A 25,018-nucleotide genomic window follows, 5' to 3' on the forward strand; every position below is an offset into this window, starting at 1 on the left:
TTCCTATTGTAAGGCTTCACGAATTATGTAGAATAAATAATTTACGAGGTTATTCAAGTTTATGTAAAGCTTATTGAATTAGATTTATTATTCATAATCATTCAATTATTATTAGTAATCATACTAATATTGTTAGAAGTAATACATTTGTAGTCAGTAAAATAATACAAATATTGTTAAAAATAATACGTCCGAAACAAGTGAAAATCATAAAAATTATTTACCTGAAGTAAGTAAAATATGTAGAGGTATCATTAATATTTATGTATCTGGACACAGTTCTAAGACTGCGACAGCTATCACTGAAGAGGTAAGTGATAATCAAGCAAATTTTGTTAAAATAATAAATCTGAACCTAGTGGGAATCTTTGGTAAAAGTTATGATTTTATGATATCTATGATGTATTTCTATTTAAAGAAGATAAACCATTCAAAGGAATATTTCCATTTTCTACAAATATATTTGTAAAACCAAAAGATAGAAAAACAGTTAATGATTACTTAGTTGAAAAGACATTTGGAAACACCTTACAAACTATAAATTTAAACAATAATATGGATATACTTGACCCTAATCATTAAATGCGGTAAAAACAAAAATTCTTAAGATTGTTAAAGACTATTTGATAGTACATCATGGTGTAAAGATAAATTTTAATTTATGTTGTGAATATAAACTACAAACTGCTAAAGCAAATGGAAAAGTTCAAGAATTTTTACAACATACACCAAACTGTACTATTTTAACAGAAAAAGACTTTAATAAAAAATTTAAATATGGTAAAAGAAATTTTTTTTGGAGAATATATCTAATTTTCAAACACAGGGATCTGTATGGTCATTAAATATAATAACTGGCTTACAATTAGCAGTTAACAAATATGTTCCACTAAGAGGATCATCTTATATTGAGTTACCAGATAAAATTAGAAATAAGAAAGCATGTGTTAATCTAAAAAATAATGTTCAGAAGTGTTTTCTGTGGGCTATAAAATCAGCTTCGTTTCCTGCAAATGATCATTCTGATAGAATAACAAAATATAAAAATGTTGGTCTTGATCTTGTTGAAAACTTGAAAATATTGAATTTCTTGTACTAGTTGATCATATTCCAAGAATAGAAAAAATAATGTATCTATTGATGTTTATTCATTTGATGATGAAGATGAAAGATGTAAATCTTCTTTATTTTAAGAAAGATAAAAATTCACATTATTGATGTGTAAAAAATTTATCTAGACTTGTATCAAGTCAAATGACTAAACATGAAACAGTAAAATTTATTTGTGATTTATGTTTACTACATTTTACTAGTACAGAAAAATTAGATGAACACACAAAAAATCGTTTAACTAATAAACCATTAACAGTTGAAATGCCAGGTGAAGGAGAATCGGTAAATTTTAAAAATTATCAATTTACTCAAAAGGTTCTATTTGTTATTTATGCTGATTTTGAAAGTTTACTTTTAAAGATGGATAATTGTGAACCAAAACCAGAAACACCATACACAATGAAACATCAAAAATATGAACCAAGTGTATTTTGTTATTATATTAAATATATATATGAAAATTATAAAGATCCTGTTGTTTATAGAGGACCGAATTGTCATAAAACATTTATAGAATGTATAAAACAAGATGTTGAAGCAATTGGAAGAATTTATTCTGAAATTGAAGAAATGAAACCAGTTACACTTGATGAATATAAATTGTTTCATAAATCAACAATTTGTACACTATAAAAATGTCCTTATACAAAAAAGAATAAAAAAAAGTACATAATCATGATCATTTAACTGGAAAATTGCTCCATTTTGTTATAATTGTAATTTAAGACTAAAACAACCTGGTTTTTTACCTATTTATTGTTTAACTTAGTAATTAGAAAAGGTGTTTATCCATATGATTACATTGATTCTTGGAAAAAATTAAAAGAAACAGAATTTCCAACAAAAGATAAATTTTGTAGTGAGGTAAACGATTATGATATAAGTGATGAAGATTATGAACATGCAAAATTTCTTTGGGAAAAATTCAATATTATAAATTTTAGTGAATATCATGATTTATATCTTAAAACTAGTGTATTACTGTTAAGTGTCATTTTTGAAAATTCTACAAAAACATGAATAAATACATATAATTTAGATCGATCTTCGTATTTTACAGCACCAGGTATATCTTGGGATGCAATGTTAAAAATTACTAATCAAAACCATCAATTATATCATTCTAATGGTTAAAAAGGAATGTTGTTGTTGTTGTCTTCAGTCCTGAGACTGGTTTGGTGCAGCTCTCCATGTTACTCTATCCTGTGCAAGCTTCTTCATCTCCCAGTACCTACTGCAAACTTAATTCCTTCTGAATCTGCTTAGTGTTTTCATCTCCTGGTCTCCCCCTACGATTTTTACCCTCCACGCTGCGTTCCAATACTAAATTGGTGATCCCTTGATGCCTCAGAACATGTCCTACCAACCGATCCCTTCTTCTGGTCAAGTTGTGCCACAAACTTCTCTTCTCCCCAATCCTATTCAATACTTCCTCATTAGTTACGTGATCTACCCATCTAATCTTCAGCATTCTTCTGTAGCACCACATTTCAAAAGCTTCTATTCTCTTCTTGTCCAAACTATTTACCGCCCATGTTTCACTTCCATACATGGCTACACTCCATACAAATACTTTCAGAAATGACTTCCTGACAGTTAAATCTATACTCGATGTTAACAAATTTCTCTTCTTCAGAAACGCTTTCCTTGCCATTGCCAGTCTACATTTTATATCCTCTCTACTTCGACCATCATCAGTTATTTTGCTCCCCAAATAGCAAAACTCCTTTACTACTTTAAGTGTCTCATTTCCTAATCTAATACCCTCAGCATCACCCGACTTAATTCGACTACATTCCATTATCCTCGTTTTGCTTTTGTTGATGTTCATCTTATATCCTCCCTTCAAGACACCATCCATTCCATTCAACTGCTCTTCCAAATCCTTTGCTGTCTCTGACAGAATTACAATGTCATCGGCGAACCTCAAAGTTTTTATTTCTTCTCCATGGATTTTAATACCTACTCCGAATTTTTCTTTTGTTTCCTTTACTGCTTGCTCAGTATACAGATTGAATAACATTGGGGAGAGGCTACAACCCTGTCTCACTCCCTTCCCAACCGCTGCTTCCCTCTCATGCCCCTCGACTCTTATAACTGCCATCTGGTTTCTGTACAAATTGTAAATAGCCTTTCGATCCCTGTATTTTACCCCTGCCACCTTTAGAATTTGAAAGAGAGTATTCCAGTCAACATTGTCAAAAGCTTTCTCTAAGTCTACAAATGCTAGAAACGTAGGTTTGCCTTTCTTTAATCTTTCTTCTAAGATAAGTCGTAAGGTCAGTATTGCCTCACGTGTTCCAGTATTTCTACGGAATCCAAACTGATCTTCCCCGAGGTCAGCTTCTACTAGTTTTTCCATTCGTCTGTAAAGAATTCGTGTTAGTATTTTGCAAGAATAAGAGGTGGAATTTCACAATGTTGTAAAAGATATGTAAAAGCAAGTAATAAATATTTAAGAGATTATAATAATAAAGAAATATCAAATTATATAAAGTATCCAGATGCAAATAATTTATATGGTTATGCTAAGAACCAATATATACAACATGGCAGATTTAAACGGGATGAACCAAATAATTTTAAATCTACAAAAATAAGTGAAACGTCAAACAATAGTCAAGATGGATATATATTTGTAGTAGAGCTAGAATATCAAAAAGAATTACATGATTTACATAAAGATTTACCACTAGCTCCTGAATCAAAACTTGTTCCAAGTACAAATGAAAGGAAATTAATAACTACTTTAGATAAAAAACATAATTATGTAGTACATTATAGAAATCTTAAGCAATATTTATCTTTAGGAATGAAACTTACAAAAATACAGAAAGTTTTAAAATTTTAAGAATCTAATTGGTTAAAGAAGTGTATGGATCTAAACACACAGGTAAGAATAAAAGCCACGAATTATTTTGAAAAAAAATGTGTAAATTAATCAATAATTCTGTATTTTGTAAAACAATGGAAAATATAAGAAATAGACAAGATATTAAATTAGTTTCAGATAGTGAAGTTTGTGACAAACTTGTTGCTAAGCCAAACTTTAAACATAGAACTATATTTACTGAAAATCTAGCTGCTATTCATATGAATAAAACTAAAATAATATTTAACAAACCTATTTATATTGGATTAAGTATACTTGATTTATCCAAAGAATTGATGTACGATTTTCACTATAGAGTTATGAAAACTAAAGATGTAGAAAAAATTGAATTATATTATCAAGATACAGACAGTTATATTTACAATATTAAAACCAAAGATTTCTACAAAGATATGAAATCAGTGATTGATTATTTTGATACAAGTTATTATCCAACAGATAATATATTTAATATTCCACAAGTAAACAAGAAAGTTGTTGGTAACATGAAAGATGAATATAATGGAAAACTAATGGAATACTTTTGTGGTTTAAGAGAAAAGATATATGCTTATAAATTTGGTAACAAATTAGAAAAGAAATATAAAGGAATTAAGAAATGTGTCGTTAAAAACAAAATAAGTTTAGAAGATTATAAGGATTGTTTATTTAACAATACAGAACAATATAGAAAATTTAATTTAGTCAAAGGGAAAAACATGAAATATTCAAGTAAACAAAACAGCACTAAGTCCTCATGATAATAGAAGATATGTTTTAGAAAATCGAAGAGATACATTCCATATGGTCACTACTCATTATTGAAAATCTAATAAATAATTATTATATATAAATCTGATAAAATTTATTCTATATAAATGGAGACTAAATCAAGAAGCTTAATGATGTTATTTTCTCAAGACAGATTAAAAAAAACTGAACTAGAAATTAATGTTTTATATAATGTTACTGACTGTGAATATTTAAAAACTAGATATGGAGAAAAAATATGTATGGAACTTAATAATGATTTTAAAGTTATTTTACCAGATAGATATTACAAATTAATTGATCCTTAGGAACTTGAAATAATTAAAAAAGGACAAATGAAACTGAAATATAAAGGAATGAAGAAACTTAAAAATAGAAATAATGAATTTCATGATATAAAATTCACAATGTGAAATTTTTAAAAAATTATTTTTCACATTTGTTTACTTTATTTAAATTGACAACACTAAGCATCAGCTAAAGCAGACTTTAGGCTGTGCCAAGCCACAATTAAGACAGTGTAGTGAATATAAGATTAAAAAAAGTATTGACAAATTGTATAAAGATAATAATCGAACAGGTGGATATAATTATGCATGTAAAGAATACTGTAAGGAATGTAATAAAATTAAAGTTACTTGTAAATGTGGTAGAACTGGAAATAAATCTTCCTTCAAAAATCTTTTACAAACAATGGTTCATAATAATCTTATGGCTGTTAAAGCAGAAAGTAAATAATTATATAAACTTATTCTTTAATATAGTTTTTAAAAAACACTTTTTTCACAAAAGTTGAAAATAGGACATTTTTTGTGGCTAAGAAAATGTTATAAAATGCTATTTTAAAAAAAAGAGTTAATTACGTAATTTATTTATTTACATTACATTCACCTATGGGAAATAAGATAAATGATCTTTCATTATAGTTATTATTATATTATTATATCATATTATTAGTTAAAAGGGATAGTAGTTAGATTTTGTAGGTTCTGGATCATTAGACCAATCTCATGGAAAATAAAAAAATTGCAGAGTGTTAACGAGTAATTTTTTATTTTTTTCTAAGATTGGTCTAGTTGTCCAGAACCTACAAAATCTAACTACTGAACAGTAATCCTGTTATTTTATTGCTTCCAGTTGTAAGTGACGAGTGGGCAATAAATGTAGAGAACAACAATGGGTCCGTGTGGAGTTAACACCTGCAGAGGCTTAAATTTATTTGCATATTATAAGTTATGGCCTAAAGTGATGGTGGAACATAGGCTTTTTGTTTCAAGTCTCCAAGAGTAGAAAAGAAACAGCTTCTAACTTGAAAGGTAAACAAAAATAAAGAAAAAGAGAAAGAATATCAGAAACTGAAAAATAATGAAACCTAGAGTAATGAACATTTTATTAAAGAAAAGATACTAGTAGTTGTCGAACGTTAGATTTTCCCAAAAAATATCATGTGTTCTTTGCTTTAGAAATGTCAATTTCGATGAGATAATTTTACTAGGTTTTTTACATCAGCAGCTAATAAAAAGAAGCCATTATGTTATCAGCGTAGGTACAGTGACTGATACTAGTAGTTCTTGTAACAGTTATGACTTATAGAAGAAAGGGAAGTCAGAGGCTACGATTATGTCGCTGTCATCGACTTAAATTATACCTCCTAACATTAAAAAGCTCGTTAATTGTGGAAATGGAGAGCTTTTGCGTTACGTGCACTGTGAGGAAAAATAAATAATTAATCGGTAGGTTGTTATTTAGAGAACAACGACTTGTGCACGTTTTCAAAACGGTGATAAAAAATAGAGATATACTAGGTTTATAATAGAATCGGTTTGCCTGATTAGCAATATGTTTATAACAGAACAGTTTTGGATAGTTACCAGTGTGTGCATAGTCTCTGTTGCCATCAAAACAAGTTATCAAAGTAAGTATACAATTTAACTACCCAAGAACCATGATTTAGTGGTGAATCCATTAAGATATTGTTTCTCCAAAACACGCTCTAGTTAATCGAGATTACTGAAAAGCTAATAGTCTATGATTTATGGTATAGAGACGTAACAGGAGGGAGATCTCTAGTTTGTTTCGCCGAGTGGCTTAGAGCATTTTAATAGATTATCATTCAGTTATATATAAGTCAATCGAAAGTTAAAACAACTCTTATATATTGTTGCCCCCTACGTACTAATAACTTAATACGTTACCTGAGAATCTTTTGGTGGTGAGACACGTTTGAACGTGAAGTTATTAGTAGATATTTTTCGCTCAATACTGTTTTAATAGACTATCGAATAAATGTACCTGGAGAGAAGGTTAACTGAATGTGAGGAAGAGAACACCAAAATTTATAGTTGTCATTTGACTCGCACTTGTGGTGCTGGTTTCTGGTACAGCTATATATGTATATATGATGTGTTGATTGGTGTTTCAGGGCGGCGCCAATGGAGTGGCAGAAGGCAAATCCTCGCGATCCCAACTGCAACGAGCTGGAAAACCAGTTCAGCATGTCCAACATCCTGTGGTTCACCGGCAGCGCGCTTCTGGGAGGAGGCGGTGAGGAGATGCCCAAGTGAGTGTTTACTCACTACTACGTTACAAAAAATTCGAAAAAATACAAAATCTCTCGGAAGATTGAATACATAGAAGGCTACAAGTACGTGAGAAGACACATCATGAACATGAGAGTACGTAAATGATTATGAATATACAGCTGAATATGAACTCTGACCTTGAGAATGTAGTTTTACTGACGAAGTCTCACGTGCTCCAATCAGAATCTCCAGACGTCATGCCCTGAAATCAATGATGAGCTGGATATGCTGATGTGTCTCCGTGTGGTTTGTATACGAGTCTATAAACCGCCAACAAAAGATGGTGGAGAGCCATGGCGACATGGTTAATGATAACCCATATCCCAGATGTGTTCAGTATACGACACGCCAGGCAAATGAGCCGGCCAGCAGAGCAATAGTAGCCGTAATTGTAGGAAGCGCAGTGCCTCGAGTTCTAAAATCTCCTCCGGCCCCGGTGACCAAGCGGTTCTAGGCGCTTCAGTCCGGAACCGCGAGACTGCTACGGTCGCAGGTTCGAATCCTGCCTCGGGCATGGATGTGTGTGATGTCATTAGGTTAGTTAGGTTTAAGTAGTTCTAAGTTCTAGGGGGCTGATGACCTCAGATGTTAAGTCCCATAGTGCTCAGAGCCATTTGAACCATTTTCTAAAATCTCCAGATGCAGCAGTCGCTGTTCTGATCCGTTGGAGACAACTTTGTTTTATCCTATAGGGATCAAAACCAACACATTCGGTGTTCTACCACTAAGTCGATCATACAATACAGGCTTCCAGATTATTCTCACCTGCTGTTGCTCTTATGACAAGAGGTTGCTTGCCTGCAACCGCCTGTAACTTTCGTCGAAGTTTCTCTCTATACAGGAATATTTTAAAGTGCTCAACAAAGGAAGGCAGGATGTTGGCGACGCGATCTCGGGAGGGGGGGGGGGGGGACTCTTTGAGCGACCTTTTGCCGATTGCGTCACTCATGTGTCAGTGTCCCACCCCGTCGTGATCACGCCACAGGAGGGCACCAAGGAAGAGGGCTGAAACAGCATATGCAGCTGTTCCTGCTTTGGATCACGTTCAAATTAACTCGAATGGTTTCCAACGGTTCCAAGTGGCTCCTCCCTCTACTGCCGTTTTCGACCGCCAAACATGAGGGAATCAACACCCTAAGAAATGGGATAGTCCAACTGATACCCTTTATGCCGCCCCCCCTCCCAGCCCTTTCCGTGTCGATTCTGAGCGGCGGTGGATCTGAAATGTTTTCGGCCACCCATAAGAAAAGCGCCCGATTTCAACGCTGGATGTCGCGTTCTGGACTCCATCGCAGAGGCGTCAAAAGAAGGCGTGAAATGTGTGACGATCTTCCCATCGTGTGACGCGTCCACGGTGGTGTTTGTCAGAACTGTCGTGAAATGTGGTGTCAATCTGATATCCTTAACGCATTTTACACCTCACATGACCATCTGAGTTCTCGCTTTTTCTTTTCATATGTGTGGACACGTTGCTGTTTGAAGAGCTACCGAGACCGATAGTGATATCACAGGGCGTCACGTTTTTGCACCATTACAGAGGAAAGCTGTAGGCACATTTGAGACAAATTTGAAATGTATGCGCCGCAATGGCAGACAATTACGACCTTTCAAAAAACAATCCTTTATTTGTGTTTCGCTGAGTACTTTATTCCAGGGGCTGCTGCTGTGACATGTGACAAGCACGTAATCTCCAATAAAACAGCCCATTGTGTGTCATTCCATTTTCCAGAGGACATCACTCAGACCGTCTATGCTATAAATTCACTACTCTGTAAGTTGGAAATTTACAAGGCGAATCAACCTCGTTACAAATTTTATATTCAGGCGTTATTATTTAGAGCTATCCGTCCTGTTGACCTACAGTACAATAGGACTGTTTCCCTGCAACATTCCAGTCAGTGAAAGTGCATTTGTCCAAATATTTCTGTGCTGAATCACACTGTAAAGACATTTCTTGTACTCTTGACTTCCATTTTTGTGTATCTGGCGGTGCAATTTGAAAACTTTCAGTCATACTGTTGTGTCGGCAGATTAGCCAACACAACGCACACTAATTTAGAGGAGGCCGAAATGCACGCGTCAACTCACGCAGGCTGGCGTTAGGTCTGAAACAGGATACGTAATGAATGCTATAAAGAAAAGTACGTAGCTGCTGGAATACTTAACTTTAATCCATCATTTGTATACAGCATTCTTGATGATGCAAGTGAGACTCTCTCTAGAAATGGTTAATGGCGCCTTGCTAGGTCGTAGCCATGGACTTAGCTGAAGGCTATTCTAACTATCTCTCGGCAAATGAGAGAAAAGCTTCGTCAGTGTAGTCGCTAGCAAAGTCGTCCGTACAACTGGGGCGAGTGCTAGTAAGTCTCTCAAGACCTGCCGTGTGGTGGTGCTCAGTCTGCGATCACTGACAGTGGCGACACGTGGGTCCGACATGTACTAATGGACCGCGGCCGATTTAAAGCTACCACCTAGCAAGTGTGGTGTCTGGCGGTGACACCACACATACGTCCACAGATATTACACAGGTATCACTACCGAGGTTGGAGAAACACGATGATATAATACAGTTAGAGGGGCGCAGGGAACGTAGACTCGAGCAAAATTTTCCACATAACTCCTTTGTTGTGGAGCTACGGCCATAAAACGACAGCCAATAAGCGACGTGAATATAAGCTAACTTGTTCCATGTAATATCTGGTATACTAAACAGCGCAGTTACTAATCATGTTAGCTGTACATAATAGTATCAGCCGAACAGTCAAAACAGAGCGAACTTTAAACCCTTATCGATAAACGCCGATTTTCTGTGATATTTACTGGGTGAAGTTTGGCTGTTAAATTAAATACGCTAAAAGGTACAGTAATTCCACCAATTTGTTAAGCTAACAAGTTGTGCTGCAGAAAAAGCAGTGCAGCAAGATAGGTGACAAGTGGCACTCTAAGGTGCAATGCTGTTAATAATGAAACCTAATGGCCACATGTTCTAATTTTTGCTAATCTGTAGAGACAACGGATGGACGTTTATTCTAACACTAAAGTAGATCACGAAGTGTGAACTACTACGAAGGCGAAAAAGAAAAAGCAAAGTAACTTTAAAACATTTTTTTTTCAAATCAAATCTTTTTTACTGCAAAATCTCTCAATATTCTCACCGCCACCATTGCAGCATAATACAGCAGCAGCTCAGTAAAACAGCGGATCAAGAAGTTTCCGTTCGAAGGCCGTACAGCCCAGAGTCGATGGGCCTGTTAGGCAAAATCGGCGTGCGCATTGTGGGAGTCATCCTGCCGACACACCAGGTTGGAGTTGTAGACACTTGTGAGAAGCGACACTTGTGGGAAACTGGAATGTGGCGACAGTTGTGAGAAATATGGGATGCTGAGGGACCGGCACAGGGTGTGTCGCAAATGCTGCGCCACTACCTGCTCGACCACTACCTGCTGCCGCTTAGTGTGACCGAGCGCTCGGCTTGTGCCGTCCCGGGCAGCTGCCGAGGGATGTTCTCACTCCTCCAGTGCAGCCAGGTTACATTATTTCAGAATTTTTTTGGGCAATAAAGAGTAGCCTTAGTGAAGTTAGAAATCGGAGCTGATTTTGCCCCCACGATATCATGTCAACCATTAGTTGCAGCATAGTTATGGGTAAGACCTTTTCCATTGGAATTTTTGTTCTGATTAATCTTACATAGGGCATAGTTTTCGCTCAACCTCATACTTAACGATGTATTTTACAGAAACTATAGAAACCAAAAATGTTTTCCATCTTTCAGCCCATCACGCAAAATTTGATATGATAGGAGCGGCAACATTTTATCATATACTAAGAGGAGCCAACTAAAGAATTTGGTTCTCGGTAGAAAATTTTTCTTTAATTATTTCGAAATGAACCTCAATTTTCTCGTACCGTGCAGGGAAGTGTACTGAGATCTAATGTGAGTCCTGCTATCAATTAGCGTTAAGAAATGCAATTTATGTATTGAAACAAGATGTATTCATCGTCCACTTAAACAGACATTGTTTCTAAAATTCTCTACACAAAAATGCTGATTGTCATTATTAGAAAAGCTATTACTTTTCATTCTTCATTAGTGAATCTTTTACAATTTGCAAGAGACATTTAGCCGACTTTGTATCGTTTCCAGGGAACACTACGAGGAGGTAGTCTTTCTTCGTCCCGCATTATATTTATTTACAATACTTACAGTTTGATTATTTATTTACAATTTTCACAATAGGGCTATCGGCGTGAACTGAACCCCTTTCAATATTTACAAGTGTTGCTGTAGCTTCAGCCATTTCCTTTTCATTGTAATTTCTGTACAAAGGCCATGCAACTAAGAAATGATTTTATATTTCCGTCGACTTGGAGTATTTTAAGGGTCTTAGAAACTATCTCATCTGTCTTAATTGTGGACTTCTTTCTTCTTTTCCCACCTAGTTTTAAAACTAGTAGGTCAAATTGATGCTCATGATATTCTACGTCTTCTCTGAGAATTTTTACTAAGGAATATAAATTTGGATGAACCTTCGAAATTAATGTATTTATCCTCCGATTCCATCCTTCTGAAACATTGTTGGTGCGGTGACGCCTTCCTGCGCAGCTCCATATATCTCTTGGCATGTGTTCATTATCCAGCCATTGTTCAACAAAATAGTCGTAAAAATCCTGCAGTTTTTCATTATCTGGCGTGCTCTCCTGAATGCATAGTCACCCATCATCTAACATGTCCAGGGGAATGAGAGCCAAAGCGGAACACAATCTTATGTGAAAACGAATTTCTTCGTTTTCCTTGTAGGCAGCGACAAGGCCGCAATTCTGCCCTTGCCTCCATAACCACTGATTGAAATGGTAGTTGCAGCCATTAATCTTTGCATCAGGAAACAAATGTGTTACTGATTGGATGATTGCTGCTTCAAAATCCATCATGATAGCTATAGGATTCCATCAAGGTACGTTGCTCTTAACAGCTGTGATAAATCGATCGTACGTTTCTCGCTTTTTATTGGGTAGCAAGGCGTACACGGTTGGAACTGTGTTTGTTTCCTCCTCAGAACTAGAAATATCGGCATGAACAATAAATAACTGACCAAACTGCTTGCTGGAGCTTTTGAACGTTCCATCGACAAAGAACGAATTGCAGTCTGTTAAACAGGATTTTCCTCTTTCGCTAGCGAACACCAATATCCTATCTTTTGGTCCTCTGTCGTCATCTGCAAGTAAAAATTTGCTCCTGTCATTCATTAGCAAATGATGTTCTTGCAGAAATATTCCTGCAGCATTGGTCGGATCTTGTGTAGATCCCATGCTTTTTGCCTGATGCGTTGCAGCGATCGTTTTGCACTCCTGTGTGACTGCAGTGATGTGATGATGCAGTACTGAACTGCGGTGCACTACCTGTTTGGTGTCCCTGTAGACCTCCCACTACCTGTTCAGCCGGGTCTCCTCACAAATGTCGCTCCTCACAACTGTCGCTCCTCACAAGTGTCGCAACCACCCAGTTTGAAAGACAGCCGTTTGATAAAACACCGTGTCCTGCTGAGTGAAGAAGTACATAACTACCTGCTGCACATCCTCATTCGAGAAGAATCGTTGACCCTTCAAAGCCTTTTTCAAGAGACAGAAGACGTATTAATCGCATGGGGAGAGATCAGAGCCATAGGGAGGGTGGTCGGGTGTCTCCCACTTGAACCGGGGTAACTTCCGTGTGGCTGGCCTCCCAGATCGACTGGCTTCTCGAGTCAAATCGCGACCTGCATGGAACTTGGCGCACCATTCCAAAACGGTGGTTTTCGACAAATATGCTGCCACATATAAATTCTTTATCCTCCGATGGATGTCTACCGGGGTTTGTCATTCGGTAGACAAGAAAAGGTCCTTTCTGAAAGCATGTGGTAATAACATCGCCATAGTTCACGCTTCCGTCGTTACCGCACGCACGTCGGAAAGAACGAATGCCACAGTAATTCTTACCTACGTATCGGTGCTAACATACCCGTACCGGAGTCTCGCTACGTTGCATATACGCTGTGACAACGCCGTTAAACGGCGCTCTTTGATCTTGTTTTACAGCACAAAACTGCACTGCTAGACACAACCGAACACTTCCGCTTGCGGGCAGACTTCTCCATGTTCGTCGCTGATTCGATGTCGTATTATGGTCATAGCTCTATAGCGACGCGTTCCTGATCTAAGGCTGTTTTGGAAAATATTGTTGATTCATCATACTTTAACTAGGATATTTTTCTCAACGTTGTATGCAGACGCTTTAAAATGACGTCGAATCAATACGTGACTAGAAATTTCATCCAAAGACGCTACAGGATCGTATCGATCGTCGCTTACATAAACTCACTGGTATATTTGAAGAATGTGGCTGTGAGGTAGGTATTCATTGGCAGAACACATGCCTCGTGTTAAAATGTTTGTCCTATACTACGCATAACCCATTACATGCTGTAATCGACATAAACTGAAGTGTCAAAGAAACTGGCATAGGCATGCATATTCAAATACAGAGATATGTAAACAGGCAGAATTCGGCGCTGCTGTCGGCAACGCCTATATAAGAGAACAAGTGTCTGGCGCAGTTGTTTAGATCGGTTACTGCTGCTACAATGGCAGGTTATCAAGATTTAAGTGAGTTTAAACGTGGTGTTATAGTCGGCGCACGAGCGATGGGACACAGCATCTCCGAGGTAGCGATGAAATGGGGTTTTTCCCGTACGACCATTTCACGAGTGTACCGTGAATACCAGGAATCGGGCAAAACATCAAATCTCCGACATCGCTGCGGCCGCAAAAAGATTCTGCAAGAATGGTGTGAACGATGACTGAAGAGAATCGTTCAACGTAACAGAAGTGCAGCCTTTCCCCAAACTGCTGCAGATTTCAATGCTGGGCCATCAACAAGTGTCAGCGTGCGAACCATTCAACAAAGCATCATCGATAGGGTCTTTCGGAGCTGATGGTCCACTCGTGTACCCTTGGTGACTGCACGACACAAAGCTTTACGCCTCGCCTGGGGCCGTCAACACCGACATTGGGATTTTGATGACTGGAAACATGTCGTCTTGTCGGACGAGTCTCGTTTCAAATTCTATCTAGCGGATGGACGTGTACGGATATGGAGACAACCTCATGAATCGATGGACACTGTATATCAGCAGGGGACTGTTAAAGCTGATGGAGGTTCTGCAACGGTGTTGGGTTTGTGAAATTGGAGTGATATGAGACCCGTGATACGTCTAGATACGGCTCTGACAGGTGACACGTACGTGAACATCATGTTATTCATGTACATTGAGCATTCCGACGGACTTTGGCAATTCCAGCAGGACAAAGCGACACCCCACATGTCCAGAATTGCTACAGAGTTCATTATTCAGCGTATGTGGGACGCCTGGCAACGTGCTGATCAAGAAAGATCTCCACCCTGTCGTAGTCTTACATATTTATGGACAGCCCTGCAGGATTCATGATGTCAGTTCCCTGCAACACCACTTCAGACGGTCGTGTCCATGCGACGTCGTGTTGCGGCACTTCTGCGTACTCGCGGGAGCCCTACACGATATCAGGCAGGCGTACCAGTTTCTTTGGCTCTTCAGTGTATAAGTATTACATTTTTGGGAACACACAGTTCGTACACTTTTCAGTTTTCTATTAACATTATCTAATATAAAAGTGGGTTGTCTTTCAAGCCTGCATTTTGTATTTTTCCCGACGAATAGACGAGTTACGTTTCTAGCTTCTATTGCTTCTTACAGGGTGTTTCAAAAATGACCGGTATATTTGAAACGGCAATAAAAACTAAACGAGCAGCGATAGAAATACACCGTTTGTTGCAACATGCTTGGGACAACAGTACATTTTCAGGCAGACAAACTTTCGAAATTACAGTAGTTACAATTTTCAACAACAGATGGCGCTGCGGTCTGGGAAACTCTATAGTACGATATTTTCCACATATCCACCATGCGTAGCAATAATATGGCGTGGTCTCTGAATGAAATTACTCGAAACCTTTGACAACGTGTCTGGCGGAATGGCTTCACATGCAGATGAGATGTACTGCTTCAGCTGTTCAATTGTTTCTGGATTCTGGCGGTACACCTGGTCTTTCAAGTGTCCCCACAGAAAGAAGTCACAGGGGTTAATGTTTGGCGAATAGGGAGGCCAATCCACGCCGCCTCCTGTATGTTTCGGGTAGCCCAAAGCAATCACACGATCATCGAAATATTCATTCAGGAAATTAAAGACGTCGGCTGTGCGATGTGGCCAGGCACCATCTTGCATAAACCACGAGGTGTTCGCAGTGTCATCTAAGGCAGTTTGTACCACCACAAATTCACGAAGAATGTCCAGATAGTGTGATGTAGTAATCGTTTCGGATCTGAAAAATGGGCCAATGATTCCTTTGGACCAGTACTTTTTGAGGATGCAGGGACGATGGGACTGCAACATGGGGCTTTTCGGTTCCCCATATGCGCTAGTTCTGTTTATCGACGAAACCGTCCAGGTAAAAATAAGCTTCGTCAGTAAACCAAATGCTGCCCACATGCATATCGCCGTCATCAATCCTGTGCACTATATCGTTAGCGAATGTCTCTCATGCAGCAATGGTAGCGGCGCTGAGGGGTTGCCGCGTTTGAATTTTGTATGGATAGAGGTGTAAACTCTGGCGCATGAGACGATACGTGGACGTTGGCGTCATTTGGACCACAGCTGCAACACGGCGAACGGAAACCCGAGGCCGCTGTTGGATCACCTGCTGCACTAGCTGCGCGTTGCCCTCTGTGGTTGCCGTAAGCGGTCGCCCTACCTTTCCAGCACGTTCATCCGTCATGTTCCCAGTCCGTTGAAATTTTTCAAACAGATCCTTTATTGTATCGCTTTTCGGTCCTTTGGTTACATTAAACCTCCGTTGAAAACTTCGTCTTGTTGCAACAACACTGTGCTCTAGGCGGTGGAATTCCAACACCAGAAAAATCCTCTGCTCTAAGGAATAAACCATGTTGTCTACAGCACACTTGCACGTTGTGAACAGCACACGCTTACAGCAGAAAGAGGACGTACAGAATGGCGCACCCACAGACTGCGTTGTCTTCTATATCTTTCACATCACTTGCAGCGCCATCTGTTGTTGAAAATTGTAACTACTGTAATTTCGAAAGTTTGTCCGCCTGAAAATGTACTGTTGTCCCAAGCATATTGCAACAAACGGTGTATTTCTATCGCTGCTCGTTTAGTTTTTATTGCCGTTTCAAATATACCGGTCATTTTTGAAACACCCTGTATGTACCCCTACTGATTGCCACAATGCCCGGTGATGAAGGTGGGAGAGAGCTCTGATCTAGCGGCTACTGGTTTCAGTGTCTTTTTAGTGCTCTGCTACTTTGTTGGGATTATCTCGTAGACATTCAAGAAACGCTATTTAAAAAAAACTTTCAATTACATCGTAGTTTTTGTTAGTATCATTTTCAGACACGCTGTTGAATCAATTTATGGGAGCAGCATGCTCAGAACCTTGCTTCTGCATAATTTTTACGCTATCAGCCTATGAATCTGTTGTTCTCGCTGGCAGAGCCGTATCGACGCGGATTATGGCGGGCATGTGGGCCTTCTTCAAGCTGATCATGCTCGCCTCCTACACGGCCAACCTGGCGGCGTTCCTCACCAGCAGCAGGATGGAGTCTTCCATCAACAGCGTCAACGACCTGGCCAAGCAGAGCAAGATCAAGTACGGCCTCTACGGTTCGGGTTCCACCGCTGGCTTCTTCAAGGTAAGGGCGTAAGTACAATGATGTGTGTGTAAAAAAAAAAAAAAAGAAAAAAAACATGCTTTGTATAATAACCACTTTCATATGGCCAATAGCTTCTCTAGCGGACTTTGGGGGTTCACCCTCAGGTGACGCAGAGAGACGTACAAAAGTCCGCGGGCTAGAAGAAGGGGAGCGGAGGCAAAAGGTGTTCGTAAAACTCATTCTGATATGTCCATAAAATGTTCTTAAAAACCTAATACAATACATAAAACAGAACTGGTGTACGAGATAAATTTTGTTTCCTGCCAGTGCTGTGATGAATGCTCTTGGTTACATGTGCCATCACCTCACACAAGTGAAAAACAATCTGTATTACACCATTTGATAAATTTTAACGTGAAAACGTGAAGTCGCTCATCTATCTGGCATTTCTGTGTGACAAAATACCGTCAGATTTGCGTCGCTAGTAACAACGGGACTAGTAATGCGTAAACAGTTGTAGAGCCCACAACGTATGGATCAAGTTTATACGTAGAAATATATCCACTACCAGTCACAATAAAATGTTATTTATTTGTCACACGACCGGTTTCGGGCTTGCGCCCATCCTCAGATGTTTATTCATTCATGCACATGTTTATACTGTTGGAGATCACTGTATAAATACAAAAAAAATTATTTGCTGGTGACTCCACAGGTACAAGTGGGACAATTGTAAGTGGTAAATCAGCATTTGACGAAAATATATCTGTACTTGCATAAAGTTATGCTGTGGTGATAGTTGTGCCACTTAGTTACACACGTATTGTCATTTTCAAGTCAATATTTCAGCTTTACCAAGTATAGCTTCATATTCCACTATTATGATGTGCACTTGTGAAATACACTATGTTTACATACAGACTTGTGGGCTGTAGTCAAAGAACTTAGATGTAGCAAATGTAAAGATGTTGCTCATACAGAAACTTGTAGGTTATAGTCAAAGAACTTAGCCACAGGATGTGCAAGGGTGTTGCATATATAGAAATTTAAAAAGCTATTACAGACTGCGACATTTCTTGATACACATTATGAAAATTTTTGATTCACATGAAAAATGACAGCCAGAGCTGTTTTGAGCCACTCTGTTGGTAGCGAACTTAGATCTAGGAGGTGCAATAATGTTACACACATGAAATTTTGAAAGCTATTACACATTATATAATGACAGTTACAGCTTGTGTTTAGAATATGACTATTACAAATTATGATAATGACACTTGGACTGTTGTATGACTGCTACATCGAATTTCCATAGAATATTACTTTGTTATTATCAGAGGATAATTAGTTTCTATTTTTGAATATTTCATGAAATATGTGAAAATAGGATTTGTTTGCAAGCTCCAGTTGTTCGTTGAGAACAAGGTCTGGTGAGTTAGAGCTGTGGATATATATTCTAGCTCTTCAAGCAGATTCATTTTCTTTCCTTTGTTCACAGTGTGTAGTATTTGTAGTTCCCTGTAAAGGCTGTGGCTGAGTGACCATGGTCTTTTAGGTGCATTGCAAAGGTGGAGTTAGCAAAAGTATTTAGCTGGAAGACATTCATATGCTCACAGTATCTTATAGTGAAACTCCTTCCAGTTTGGCCTATGTAGAACTGTGGGCAATTGTCACATAAAAGTTTTTAAATACCTGATTTGTGGTGGCATTGGTTGTTTGTCTTACTGTTGTGGATGATGTGCTGTTGTAGCTTGTTGTTAGTGCTGAAAGAAATTTGAATACCAGTTTTCTGAAAGAGGATGGCGATTTGGTATGAATTTTTACCTATAATTGGTATGTGGGCGAATGTGTTTTTACCTTCTTGTGAATCTGATCTAGTAGGTGTACATTGTTTCTTTTTGATTTTGTTGTTAAGTTTATCAATTACATCTTGGTTGTATCCATTTCTCCGTGCAATTTCTTATACATGTTAATTTCTTTTTGTTCATTATGGGGTCTGAGTGGGATTTTATGTATACAATTAAGTGTGGGTCTGGATGACATGAGGAGTTGTTAATGACAATGTCACTATTGGTAGGTTTTCTGTAAATCTGGAAGGCATTGTTGTTGTTTACAGTAGATATTGTAAGGTCAAGAAAATTGATGCCTTTATCTATGTGACGTTCTACAGTGAATTTGATGTTGTTGTGCATGCTGCTGAGGCCTTTAGCAAGTTTCTCAATTTCCTCAGTTGTACCATTGTACAAGATAATAGTATCATCCACATACCTTTTGCAGTATGTTATTTTATTTTCAAGTGAACTACCTGATCTGGAAAATTTATTTTCTATGTGGTTAATGTAAATATCTGCAAGTATTCCTGCCAAACTACTGCCCATTGCAAGACCATCTTCCTGTTTATAAATGTTGTTATTAAAAGTAAAATAATTGTGTGATAGGACTAGTTCTAGCAGATCAATGCGTTCACATATCTCAGCCTTGGACAGCTTTTTGTGTTTAATAGGTTGTTTGTAATTATCTGATTAGTTTTATGTACAGGAATGTTGGTGTAAAGGTTTACTATGTCCATTGAAGCAAATTTGGCGCCCTCTGGTATTGGTAAGTCTTGGATGTGGTCAATAAGCTCATAGCTATTCTTAACTGAAAAATTGTATTCATAGGTATAAAAGTTACTAGGAATGTCTTTAAGTTTCTTGCTGATAAAATATGCTGGACTGTTTCTTAAGGTGACTATGGGGCATATAGGGCAACTTTCGTTATGAATCTATGGTTGCAAACGTAGTTTTGGTGCAGATGGGTTCATGACAAGGCATTTTAGAACATCAGAGTCAGATAGAAGGAAGTCAGAAGATTTCAGTATTTTCTTAAGCTGGGCCTGAAATTTGCGTGTGGGGTCATTGTGTATTTCATGTATGTTATTATTCTGGAAACATTCTAGAGTTTTGTTGATATATTCAGATTCATACATAACAACAGCTTAGTTCCCTTTATCAGATTTGACTACCAGAGCTTTGTTTTCAGATAGTTTCTATTAATATTTCTGAGCAGTTTGGAGTCACAGTTGTTTTTTGATTTTGTAATTTTTTGTGTATGATATTGTTAACTTGCAGCCCAATACCAATCTTTTCATTAATATTTATTTTAGCTGAGTCAAATGCCATTTTAGAGCAGACAATTAATTTTTGAAATTCTTATCAGTGAGTATAGGTGGCATATCATATTTGAGACCCGTCTCAAGTAATTCAGTTTCATTTTTGTCAAATGAGATGGAGGTTGAATTAATCACCTTATCGTAAAACCTTTGTTCTGATGTGGAAGGAGATTGTAGTTGTTGCAGTTTCTTAGGGTTAAGAGCAAGTAATTTCTGATTACGTCCAGTTAACACTACTAGTTGTCTTTGCACACTTAGTCACTAATTTTATGTTACATACACATAAATTGCATATGAGTCAAGGAGTTGCTTAGTGCCAAGTGTAGTTTGAGCAACCATCATCATTTCATCCCCATCGACACTCAAGTCGCCGAAGTGCCATTAAATCGAAAGACTTGCACCATGCGAGCGGTCTACCCGACGGGAGGCCCTCGTCACACGCCATTGTTATTATTTGTTTGTTAAAGGCGACTTTATGCTTGTATAATGATTGGATTTCAGTTTTTAACCAGACAGTTTTACATTTTGACTTTGCTATTTTGGCTGACTTAGTGTGGCTCCTAACATTAATTTTAATGTAGTTCGGTATTACTTTAGACAAAAGGCACTTTATGTTGAATTTGATTGCTTGAATGATCTTCATCATCTTTAATTTACATGTTTTGAATGCATTGACAGTTCGTAATACCTGGCTAGGTAACATTAAATGAACTTTATCCATAGTGGATGCTGTCGAAATCCGTGTCTGTTCCTTTATAGGGTGTAGAAAAATATCCGCTACCAGTCACAATAAAAGGTTATTTGTTTGTCACACGACCGTTTTCGAGCTTGCACCCAACCTCAGGTGTTTATACATTCATGTACATGTTTATACTGTTGGAGATCAAAGTATAAACACAAAAAAAAAAAAAATATTTGCTGGTGACTACACAGATACAAGTGTGACAATTGTAAGTGGCAAGGCAGCATTTGACGAAAATATAGCTGCACTAACATAAAGATGAAGCACCATTATTACAGTTATGCTGTGGTGATAGTTTTGCCACTTAGTTGCACACTTATTGTCATTTTCACGTCCATTTTTTGATTCACATTTTTGTCGGCGAACTTAGATCTAGGAAGTACAATGATGTTATATGTATATGAAATTACTCAAAGCTATTACAAATTAAAGATGACAGCTCTAACTCACCAGACCTTGTTCTCAACGAACAAGTGGAGCTTGCAAACAAATCCTACCTTCACATATTTCATGAAATATTCAGAAACAGAAACTAATTATCCTCTGATATAATACCAAAATAATATTCCATGGGAATTCGATGTAGCAGTCATACAACAGTCCAAGTGTCATTATTGTAATTTGTATTAGTCATATTGTAAACACAAGTTGTAACTGTAAGTTCTCCGACAAAAATGTGAATAAAAAAAATTTCATAATGTGTATCAAGAAGCGTCGTAGTCTATAATAGCTTTTTAAATCTCTATATATGTAACACTCTTGCACTTCCTGTGGCTAAGTTCTTTGACCATCACCTACAAGTTTCTGTATGAGCAACATCACTTGTATCTGTGTAGTCACCAGCAAATAATTTTTTTGTATTTATGCAGTGCTCTCGATCAGTATAAACATGTACATGAATGCATAAACACCTGAGGATAGGCGCATGCCCGAAACCGGTCGTGTGACAAATTAATAACCTTTTACTGTGACTGGTAGCGGATATTTTTCTGCACCCTATAAAGGAACACTCACGGAGTTCGACAGCATCCACTATAGATAAAGTACATTTAAGTTTATATGTGCTTGTCACACAATATTTGTTTTGATGTTACAAATTAATGGCTGAAGTCGTCTCATGTGACTAGTAAATATGCTCTGAATTACACAGGATGGAAGTCAGAGGAAAGTTCGCATCGTAAGGGATCCAAAAGGTCTAAAAGTCCACTGTTGATTTAATGCGAGAACTATGGCAGCAAAACGATTACGTAGCTGGCGCATCGGGCATACAGCGGCCAACGACAGTCAAGAACTCCTGTAACCGTTACTCTGCTCTGTACAACCATTGTATTAAAGAGATTGATAATTATATTACGTGCTAGTAAGAAACAGCTGTTACGATTTTATCGCGACGTTTTCCGAAAATTTACGGCGCAGTCCGAACTGCGAACACGGAAACTTTTGCTTGCATAACAAAAAATAAATTCAGTTATGCTTACAGATATTCCCAGTTATCCCATGCTTTATATAATAATATGTAGCATGATATTAGTAACAAACAGCAAATTTCTACTGTACATTGTAAAATCTTGTCTTGTTTAGAATATTCTCTGCAATTGATGTTAGCTGAAGATTAAACACAGTGCATGGCCTCAAGGAGTAGGAGTATCATGTCAGTATTCAATAAGCGCATATCATTTAGGATAAAAGGTGATCGGAGTTAAAAATTTATGAAAAAAAAACGTTGTAAATTATTAAGTCAGCGAACTGAAATACTAATCATAGGTACTTTTTCAAGCGACCGGGAGATGACGATAACGTAATTATGACGCTCATAAACCTTCTCAGCTTCGGTCCGTTTATTTTTAAATACTTACTGGTGAGTCGCTTTTCTCAACGAACTGAATATTCAAAGAAATCTCGGGCTTGCTGCTGGTTAACTACAGTTTCCGAAATTTCGAGTGGGCACCTGCCAGTCACATTCATGTGAAGTATCGAAGACTTCGATGACTCACCTTAAGATGACTGGCACGTGTTCCGTCGAAATATCGTTGATTGTAGTTAACGATGACCGGCAGCAAGTTTATACGTTCTTTAATTATTGAGATACGTTGTTGACTCTATCGAGAAATATTGGAAAATTAATGTGGTTGAACTTGAGAGATAAATGTTTTATAAATTTCCTAATAACGCCTCTGGCCTCAACAAATTTCATGCATCATGACAAGTGTGAATGTAAATAGTGGTGTTCCTTGAGTACAGAGGAGTTATTCCCCCATTTTTGCGGATCAGTATGCATTAGAAATTAAGTTACAAATTATCACGAATGTAGTGATTTCTGTTAAAACGGAGCTTTCTTGGTCAATAAGGTATTCTCCTGCACGTGACGTTGGCGTCAAAACGTTTCCAGTATCTGGCAACCTAGCATCAGAGAATCGTTTCTTAGGAACTTCCTGCCAAAAAGACGCAGTAAGGTTGGCTACGAAAGTACTGTATTCTCTGCAGACAGGTCACACTTATTCAGAATATTTCATTACGTGTTGTATCCGCAGGTAAGGAAACCACGTTGATGAGTTAACAAATGTTCAAATGGCTCGAGCAATATGGGACTTAACATCTGAGGTCATCAGTCCCCTAGAACTTAGAACTACTTAAACCTAACTAACCTAAGGACAACACACACATCCATGCCCGAGGCAGGATTCGAACCTGCGACCGTAGTGGTCACGTGGTTCCAGACTGAAGCGCCTAGAACCGCTCGGCCACAGCGGTGAGTTATTATTTCAGTTGTTTAGCTACATGCAATTCGTCACAACTTTCGGCTAACTTAACGAAGGTAGCATGAATGAACGGTCGCCACCGTTCAGGAAACGCCAAAAGGTTCTACTGCCAATTTAGCATTACACGTCTGTATCACTCTTTTTCTTCTCATTGTCCAATGATTCTTGTTATCTTTTATGATACAAGCACTCTCTGGCACGTTCAAAGTTTGATAAACGTCATTCGATCGATATGATCTAATTCCTTATATAAACGAGATTCACAATACGTCTTCGCGAAAAAAATCACACATTTGTACATACACTATCTGTTCAAAAATGTGAGGACATCCATGTGTAATGCAGCATTGAGCACTAGATGTCACGAGCGGCAGACAGGCTAGAAGAGAACTCACTAATCAGTCGATATAAAAGAAGGCAGGGTATATTGTGCAGTCAGCAGGGAAGCAGTTACAGTAAAATAGGTCGGTCGGTAGAGCTCAGTGACTGCAAACATGGACATAATAAATCCATCAACGACATTCGAACTCTTCTAAAGATGTTCACGGCGAATGTTTCTTATGTGATTGTGAAGTGGAAACGCAATCCCCCACGCGGATCCTCTATGACCTGATTCCTTTCCCCCATCAGCTCCTATTCCTCGAACATATCCGCATACTCTACACCTCCCGCCGCCTTGACCCCCTCACCCCATGGTTGCTCCTCTCCTCTCCAATCCCCGCCCTCTGACACGTCTTCACTGTTGTGTCCCCCCTACCCTCCATCTCTACACCCTTCATCTCCTTTCCCAATGTGGCCTCCATCAACTCCCCCTCCCGGATGATGCCCTCTCTCCCTCCATTTATCCCTCCTACCAACTCTGACCCTCACCCACCTTCTTTCCTCTGTCTTTTTCCCGGGCTCCCTCTTCCCCCCTTCCATCCTGTTTTCTCCCCACCTCTCTCTGCTTCCCCTCTCCCAACCCCTCCCCCCAGAGTCCTTTTGTATGCCCCTCCTCTGCCTTTCCCCACTCCCTGTCGCATCTGCCCAGCACTTGCACCCCCTCTTACGGGTCCTTGTCCTCCATTGGCTCCTTTCCCCCCCTCCCCTCCCACTTCGTTTTTCCTCTCCATCCCCCTTTCCTTTCCCATCATCTGTCCAGGTTCCTGCCATCTGCCCTCGGCTGTGGTATATCATATTCGTGCCAATTTATTAGTGCAGTGTTCAAGTGAATGTTCGGTGTTGTTCGTCTTTCCAACGTGTTGTGAACAGAAACCATGCTGTCGTTGGGTGTAAATTTTATATC

At 38.3% G+C, this 25,018-nt stretch overlaps 1 protein-coding gene across 1 annotated transcript in view; it reads left to right on the forward strand.

Moving 5' to 3' along the window:
- LOC126156153 (glutamate receptor ionotropic, kainate 2-like) overlaps window positions 1–25,018 on the forward strand; it is a 281,981-nt gene that overhangs the window by 209,797 nt on the left and 47,166 nt on the right. Inside the window, exons 11-12 of the mRNA XM_049916279.1 lie at window positions 7,179–7,316; window positions 16,922–17,120. Coding sequence (XP_049772236.1) covers window positions 7,179–7,316; window positions 16,922–17,120 — 337 coding nt within the window. The remainder of the gene's footprint in view (window positions 1–7,178; window positions 7,317–16,921; window positions 17,121–25,018) is intronic.

The sequence above is a fragment of the Schistocerca cancellata genome, chromosome 2 (assembly GCF_023864275.1).
Source record: "Schistocerca cancellata isolate TAMUIC-IGC-003103 chromosome 2, iqSchCanc2.1, whole genome shotgun sequence".
In the NCBI taxonomy this organism is placed as follows: domain Eukaryota; kingdom Metazoa; phylum Arthropoda; class Insecta; order Orthoptera; family Acrididae; genus Schistocerca; species Schistocerca cancellata.